An 8,733-nucleotide genomic window follows, 5' to 3' on the forward strand; every position below is an offset into this window, starting at 1 on the left:
GGGAGACAGTGACAGGCATCTGTGTGTGTGTGTGTGTGTGTGTGTGTGTGTGTGTGTGTGTGTGTGTGTGTGTGTGTGTGTGTGTGGCAGGGGCCGGGGAGGGAGGAGAGCACCACAGTGTAGTGGTGGAAAGAAAGAGTATGTGGAAGTCATCAGATCTAAATAACAGCACCTTTCTCTTGCAGAATTTTACCAAAAGTTTTAAAACAATCCACTAAGTGCTTTCCTGTTATAGAAGGCTTGTGACTGCCCAAATTTCCAACTCACAGCAACCATGGCAGCTCTCTTGACAGTCAGAGCATGCTGGGAACAGGCCCCCCCATGCAGCCTCAATGAAAAGAGCTGAGAAGTTACTAGTGAAAAGCCATTATCCTCCTTTCTTGGAAATCACAGTAAAACCGATCTTTTTCCAGAGCTCCGGGGACAGACTGCTTAACACAATCATGTCTAAACTGGCCAACTGCTTTATAGAAAGCCCCCCTGGAGGACTTCACAGTCTCTAGCACTCGGTCTTCCCAAAAGGACCAGGAATAGCTTAGAAATGGCTCCTTCAGGACTTGTGCGTTCAGCTACACAAACCTTAAGTGCCTTCTTTACTACAAAGACAGGCATAAGGAAATCAGCACCAGGCAGCCCTGAAATAACTGTTAATTGCCCACTAACCACAGCCACTGTACACATTCCATAACAACAGCAGTTACAGGCAGTGTTGAAGACTCCTCTAAGTGTGGCTGTAGCCATGCTTCAGAGAGAACAGCCTCTTCCCTAAAGAGAAGTAAATCAAAGTTCTTATCTCTTACATTAAAATCTAACTATATCACTACTCTGCTTTAAAAACGAAAAAGAAAGCTCTAGCTGGTTTGGCTCAGTGGACAGAGCGTCGGCCTATGGACTAAAGGGCACTGGATTTGATTCTGGTGAAGGGCACATGCCCAGGTTGCAGGTTCGATCCCCAGTGGAGGGCGTGCAGGAGGCAGCCAATCAATGATTCTCATCATTGATGTTTCTATCTCTCTCCCTTCCTCTCTGAAATCAATAAAATATATTAAAAAATAAAAAAGCCTTCAAAGGTCCCCTCTGCTTTCAGGAAAAGCCCAAGCTCCCCAGAACCAAGTACAAGGAGGCCCTTCCCAATCTGGCCCTGCATACCTCTCTGGCCTCATCTCTTTCCACTCAGCCCTGCCAACACCCTACCCTCCAGCCAGAAGGAAATACTGGCTCTCCCAATGCTGGATTCTTTCCCTCACTGCCTCCTTGCCTACGTAGGCATCAGCCCTACACTCTACCTGTTCCTCCCAAACTTAATACTGCTTAAATCAACTGGTCCTTTGAATCTTAGTTTAGGCATCACCTTCTCTACAAGATGCCAGTCATGGTACCCCACCTATTCATCTTCCAAGTTGGTGCTGCCTTACCTGTCTGGCCCTCCACTGGACTGTGCCCAAGTGCCTGGTACACAGTAGGTATTCAATGTTTACTGACACCTTTTACAGGCTTATACCTATACAATGATGTGGTAAAGTTCAGCTGATTGGCTCAATGAAGGCAGAAAGTAACTTTGAATTCTTAGTCCAAAAGATTTTCTTCTAATTGCTACAAGACTTGCCTTTGTAAAAAAGAATAAAAGGCAGCTATTGAGATGCAAGAAAATGCTTTACAGTAATTACCAATCCAATTTCATTTAAGTACCACCTGCCTTCCTCTAGGACTGGGTTATCTCATTACCAAGAAGATGGACTAGGAAACAACAGGATACTTACAATAAAGCTTCAAACCAACAGAAACAGAGCAAACTGTTGATAGAATTTTGGGGGCGAGCACAAAGATAACTTCCAATTACAAAATGCTCTATTTGTCCCCTGAGATGTGCTTAAAACAGAGGCCACAATTTATTTTATTTTTTTAAAAATATATTTTATTGATTTTTTACAGAGAGGAAGGGAGAACGATAGAGAGTTAGAAACATCGATGAGAGAGAAACATCGATCAGCTGCCTCCCGCACACTCCCCACCGGGGATGTGCCCGCAACCCAGGTACATGCCCTTGACCGGAATCGAACCTGGGACCCTTCAGTCCGCAGGCCGACGCTCTATCCACTGAGCCAAACCGGTTTCGGCAGAGGACACAATTTAGAGTTAGAATCAATATTAACTCAATTTTATATTTGCATTTCTCCCAAAGGCAGTATACTTTTAAAGAAGCATTTCCTAAGTTATATTTCTTTTTTCCCCCCTTTTAAAAAAACATTTTTATTGATTTCAAAGAGGAAAGGAGAGGGAGAGAGAGAAACATCAATGATATGGGAGAATCATTAATCGCCTGCCTCCTGCATGGCCCCTACTGGGGATCAAGCCCGTAACCTGGGCATGTGCCCTTGACCGGAATCAAACCTGGAACCCTTTGGGCCACAGACTGATGCTCTATCCCCTGAAAAATACTGGTCAAGGCCTAAGTTATGTTTCCTGAATTGTCCTTTGATTGGGATGTAACTCCTTGGGAGGAAACAGGTAAAGGCACAATTTTATATTAGAGAAGCATTCACCATACTAACTAAAAGCAAAAAGCTGCCTATTTACAGAATATTTTGGGTGTTTCTCAAATTTAGTCTTCCTGGAATGACATAAGAGTACTGTACTGAGTATTCTGAAGATATGCAGGAAACAATGACCTCAGGTATGTCCTGACAAGAGAGAAATTCTAACATAATGTCAACATTTTTGTGTGAAGGACAAGGATCACCAAAAGCCTCTATTTTCAAGGGTTACAACTGGCTCTGGATTTCATAAAGTTTGAATGTTCACTTGAAGAATTAGTCAACAGTCCTGGCCGGGTGGGCTCAGTTAGTTGGAACATCATACTATACACCAAAAAGTTGCTGCTTCGATTTCCGGTCAGGGCACATAGCTAGGTTGTGGATTCGATCCCCAGTCAGGGTGCACATGGGAGGCAACTGATTGGTGTTTCTTTCTCTCTCTCTCTCTCTCTCTCTCTCTCTCTCTCTCTCTCTCTCTCTCTCTCAAATCAATAAAAACATATCCTGCCAAGCCAGTGTGACTCAATGGTTGACCATCGACCCATGAACCAGGAGGTCACTAGTTCAGGGCACATGCCCCAGTTGTGGGCTCAATCCCGAGTATGGGGCCTGCAGGAGACAGCTGATCAATGCAGTTTCTCTCTCATCATTGATGTTTCTCTCTCTCTTTCTAAAAATCAATAAAAACATATTTTAAAAAAAACCACCATATCCTCATGTGAGAATTTAAAAAAAAAATTAAAATATTTTAATTGATTTTTAGAGAAAGAGGAAGGGAGGGGGAGTGAGAGAAACATCGATGTGAGTAAAACATGGATTGGTTGCCTTCTGCACAGCCCCTACTGAGGATAGAGCCCGAAATCTGAGCATGTGTCCTGATTGGGAATTGAATCAGCAACCTTTCAGTGCATACACCTGTCAGGACTCAGGTTTTTTTATTGTTGTTGTTTTGTTTTGTATTTGCAAGGAGGGAGTAACTTAATGTTCATTACCATATATCAATTGGGAGGTAGGGTAACCTGAAGCTAAGATTAAACATGCAACTGAAAGACATGTAATAGTCAGTTGGTTTCCCAGTGATGGGATGGGTACCACCCCCTCCAATTACCCCTCCCTGGTTCCTCGCCTTCAAAAGTGCACATTTATAAGACCCTTTGTGAGTTTTTAAAAGGGAATTAAATTCAAGAGAGCCCCCAGCTCTGGCCAGTGTTGCTCAGTTAGTTGAGCATTATCCAATGCACCAAAAGGTCACCAGTTTGATTCTCAGTCAGGGCACATGCCCAGGTTTCAGGCTCGATCCCGAGTAGGGGGCATGCAGGAGGCAGCTGATTGATGTTTCTCTCTCACACCGGTGTTTCTCTCTCTCTCTCTCCTTTTCCCTTCCTCTCTCTAAAATCAATAAAAACATTAAAAAAGAAAGAGCCTTCAAATATAAGTCTGAGGTAAACACATTAAAAATGAAAGTTAATGCCCAACTTTCAAGTCTTCCCCAGGTTCCCAGGCAACAAAATACTAGAGAAAAGAAACCAGCTTTGGAGTCAGACAGGCTTGAGGTCAAATCCCAGCTTCCCTACTCATTATCTGTGTGACCTTGAGCAAGACAGGTTACTGCCTAGACTCAGTTTACTTGTTTATAAAAGGAGGACAATGGCCCCAGCGCATTAGCTCAGTTGGTTAAGTGTTATCCCATATGTCAAGGTTGTAGGTTTGATTTCTGGTCAGGGCACACACAAGAATCAACCAATGAATGCATAAACAAGTGGAACTACAAATCAGTGTTTCTCTCTCTCTCACCAATAAGTTTTTTTTAAAGGAGAATAGTGCCTCTACAGATGGTTGCAATGGCTCACTTAAATAACAGATAATATAAGGGATCTTGCATTTTGGTAGTTACTGCTCAATGATGCAAAGTTTGGGTTCCATCTCTGTACCTAGAACTTTTAAAGGGTTTTACTAAAGTATAACATAGTAGAAAGAATACTGGACAAGCACCAGAAATTTTTAAGCTACACCTTACATCTCTGGGGTTTAGTTAGCTGTAAAATGCAGTACTGGGCTAGCTGACCTCGAAGCAACTTACCCATCCTGAAAACTAAAGTAATCCCCACTTTCTGAATCCTTCATTCACTTTTGTTTTCCATTTTCTTACACCTTTCATATGAGAAATTCATGTCCCTTCAAAATAGATGGAAAAAAAACAAAGAAAGGCTAAGATGCTCAAGAAATCGATCATTTGAGTCACATTCAAAATGTAGGCCACACTTTTCCGCAGAGGGCTGGCATGAGGGGTGCCCGAATGATTCACTCCTATGAGTGGTAGGCGATAGATGCCTCTACCGGAAATTTTGCATTCTCTGGCACAAAGTCACTGCTCAGCACACACACTGCCCGGCACACAGCAGACACTCAAAAATGTTTGTTCACTGAATAAACACCCAGCTGTTACCTGCCGCTCCCGGCAGCATCTTTCAACTGCTCTCCTTACTCAAGACAGATTCCAAGGACGATAGTCGGTCCCTAAGAACTGTACTAACTACTTTTTGAACGCATGAATCCTTCAAATTCTCAATCATGCTACGTGGACAAACACATACCAGTGAGGGAAATGCTGAACCACCAGAAAAAAAACTTCAAAGCCAAGCGTCCACATTCCCGGATACACCCACCGCTGCGAGGGTCATTCTCTCGGCCTCTTCCCGAGCTGACCAGCGCCCTGAAAGACACTTGGAGAGGGAAACGCAGCTCCCCACGCCCCTCTCCCAGCTCGGAAACCTCTAGGACAGTGGTTCTCAACCTTCCTCATGCCGCGACCCTTTAATACAGTTCCTCATGGGGTGGTGACCCCCAACCATAACATTATTTTCGTTGCTACTTCATCACTGTCATGTTGCTACTGTTACGAATCGTCATGTAAATATCTGATAGGCAGCATGTATTTTCATTGTTACAAATTGAAGATAATGAAAGCATAGTGATTAATCACAAACACAATATGTAATTCTATATGTGTTTTCCGATGGTCTTAGGCGACCCCTGTGAAAGGGTCGTTCGACCCCCAAAGGGGTCGCGACCCACAGGTTGAGAACCGCTGCTAAGGTATTTGTCACTGGAGCCTGCCCTGAATAGACACAAACACGAGGAGGCCAAAAGAGACATCTCCCCAGGGTCACCATGAAGCCACAGACGCTGAAAAGGCCCAATGAATCCGGGACCCAATAGAATTAGGCGGCTCCGGCTTGGGATAAGCTCCTTTCCTACAGCTTCTGGAAGTCAATGAAAACCCCCCAAAGCAAGGCGAGCACTATTTCCCCTTCTTTTCCCTGGAATGCGGCCACGTTACGCTGCACATCGCACCCCGCCCGTCTCGACCCCCGGCGAGCACACTCCCTCTGGGCTCAGATCGCTGGCTGGGTCCCCGGGGAGACGGGCTGCCCGCTGGGCTGAGGGTCTTTCGGGCGGAGTCCCCTGGGGAGACCCGTCCGCAACGGGCTCTCAGAGTAAAACCGAAAGGAAAAAACCCACGCTCGCCCACCGTGGCGGGAGAGCGCAGAGCAGTGGGGGATTTTTAGTAGAGAGTTGAGGGGCCCAGAGACTATTTCCGTTCCTGCCCCTCTACGGAGCCCGGCATGCCGCCCCGGTCCGCACCCCACCACCACAGGCTTCGCCCCACCACGACACACAGTGTCGCTCCTCATCAAAGCACATGAACTGTATAAAATGGTGCCACAGGCGAGAGTCCGACGGGAAAGGAAGGGTCAAAGGGGCCCGGGCGAGCGAGCGGGCGCGGGGGCCCAGAAAAGAGGCCTTGGGTGGCGGGTGGGACGCCCCGAGTGACGCGCACGTCGGGGGACGGAAGGAGGCGCACCGGGCAAAGGTGGAGGGAGAAATGGAACGCGGCCCCTTTAAGAGGCCTTCCCAGACCTCAGAGACCGGGGGCCTCTCCACCACCCCCGGCCCGGCGTGTGGGGCCCTTCCTTGGGGATAACCATCCTCAGACCCACTCCCTGGAGGCTTCCTTCACGCCGGGTCCCTCCCGGCCCTGCCCCAGGGCGGCGGCTCCTCCTTACCCCGCTGTCTGCCGCCTCCTCCCAGCTCTCAGCGACCTCCTCATCTTCCATCTTACTCGCCGCTTCCCCTCCTCCCAACCCCCTCCCCGCGCCTGCGCCCTGATACGCGCATCCGTCGCGGGCTCCAGCACGCAAGTTACTCAATGGACCCCGCCCCCTGCCAAGCCCCGGAAGAGGAGCCAGGCTAGGGTCCGGGATTGTCAAGGAAGCCATCTTGGAAGAGGGCGAGGAAATTAGGGTGCTGCCATTTTTTTTAAGGGCAAAGTGTTACACTGAGTGGACTCCTTGTGAATCGTCTCGAGTACAGGAAGTGTGATCTTTGGAACCATCTTTTCTAAGGGCAGTCAATGACTGAACAACATTTTTTGAGTTTTTAAGTAGCTTTTATAGAGTGCATGTTGTTTTTTTTGCAAAAGTCTGAAAATATTTTTATACCTCAACAAAGAATGAAAAGTATTTGCTGATGCATAAAACATGTTATTATTTCTATCTGATCGTGTGATAATGATTACAGTATTTCTTAAGCAGTATTCCAAGCTTCAGTTAACAATATCGTCTACCGGGAGGTAAAAAACATTACTGTTAGCTGGCAATATTGCTAGGCAACCAGAACTTCTAAAGATCTTCTGTGTCTTTAACGACAGATACAAACATTAACATTACCTCAAAAATGTATTTATGCATCTTCCTAAACAATGTTTTACTTTGCTGCAACATAGAAGTGGGGACCTTGGACTTTTAAAGTTCGACTTCAGAAACTTCCAACTTGTATTGTATTTAAGTTATGTGTGTGATTGTATTTAAGTTACTTAAGGTTTCTGTGCCTTAGTTTCCCCAAATGTAAAAAAAAAAAAAAGGAGATAATAATAGTAGTAGCTTTTTCAAAAGTAGGTTGTGAGGAGGTGCTATGTATGCTGAAAAGCTTAGAACAGCGCTGAACCCATAGTAGGAGTTCTTAAGGTTGCCTATTGTTGTTATGGGGCTTGCCTGCCGTAAGATTTATAATCCTCACATCTCCGATGGTGTGTTCTTTCTCAAACCACAAAAGCAGGGTAAGCGGCAAGCCCCCATGTTTTTATCCTCACTGACATGGTTCATGTTAGGCCGCTCAGTGTTAAAAACGTGCCGTTCAGTAGTGTTGCATTTGGCTGCTATAATCAAGTTAGTTGAATTGCGATGTGTTTACAGCATGTCATTCATCTTCCTGAAGGAACAGCTTCCTGTTTCGAAATTATGCAATTTGTATTCCTAATGGTTATGATTATAATAAATTGGAGTCATGTTTTAAATGTTACTAATCTTTACTTAGAAGTTAAAGTGACGTGCTTACTAATTCTCTGGTTTCATAATTTCTTGTCTCTGAAATATTGTTCATCTTTGGGTCTGTCCTCGGTCCACTGTTTGTACTTAGATGTTCATGGTGTAAGCTACCCGTTGTATGCTAAAAAATCCCAAATTTGATTTCCAAACCTGAACTGACCTGATATTTCTGATCCAGATAGATAGACTTCCTATTGGCATCTCCACATGCATATCCCACTAGCAACTCTAATTTTCTTTGTCTAAAATATTATTAACAATCTGACCAATTTACCCAAAGATAAAGGGCTTTATCTTTTTCACTCTCTGGAACTATATTTACTTTGTGTTTTTTAAAAATATATATTTTATTGATTTTTTTTTTTTTATAGAGAGGAAGGGAGAGTGATAGAGAGTTAGAAACATCAATGAGAAACATCAATCAGCTGCCTCTTGCACACCCCCTATTGGGGATGTGCCCGCAACCAAGGTACATGCCCTTGACCGGAATCGAACCTGGGACACTTCAGTTCACAGGCCAATGCTCTATCCACTGAGCCAAACCGGTTAGGGCTATATTTACTTTGAATACATTCTCCTGTGAACCATTCTTTTAAGTGAATTATCCTGATTGAGACTTGTCGAAGGCAAGGTGGTGGAAACTGTCTATTAGACATCACCTAAATCTCACTCTTGAGGTGTGATTAGGTTTTCATAAATGCAACTGACCCTCCGTAGTTTTAGGTTTTGTTGTAATAGCATGTTACCAGCAGAGGGAGATAGTTTCTTACAATTTTGTTGTATTTGGCAATGAGCCTTAACAAAGGAATTCG

General features: G+C 44.9%; 1 protein-coding gene across 4 annotated transcripts in view; it reads right to left on the minus strand.

Moving 5' to 3' along the window:
• Nucleotides 1-6,724, minus strand: part of SZRD1 (SUZ RNA binding domain containing 1) — a 26,701-nt gene extending 19,977 nt beyond the window's left edge. Inside the window, exon 1 of one of the 4 annotated variants that reach the window (XM_006766677.2) lies at nt 6,602-6,724. In XM_006766677.2, coding sequence (XP_006766740.1) covers nt 6,602-6,652 — 51 coding nt within the window. In that variant the 5' untranslated portion in view covers nt 6,653-6,724. The remainder of the gene's footprint in view (nt 1-6,601) is intronic. The other 3 variants (XM_006766676.2, XM_006766679.2, XM_006766678.2) reach the window with 3 other exon arrangements.
• Nucleotides 6,725-8,733: the final 2,009 nt, after the last annotated feature.

The sequence above is a fragment of the Myotis davidii genome, unplaced genomic scaffold (genome assembly GCF_000327345.1).
Source record: "Myotis davidii unplaced genomic scaffold, ASM32734v1 scaffold299, whole genome shotgun sequence".
Taxonomy (NCBI): domain Eukaryota; kingdom Metazoa; phylum Chordata; class Mammalia; order Chiroptera; family Vespertilionidae; genus Myotis; species Myotis davidii.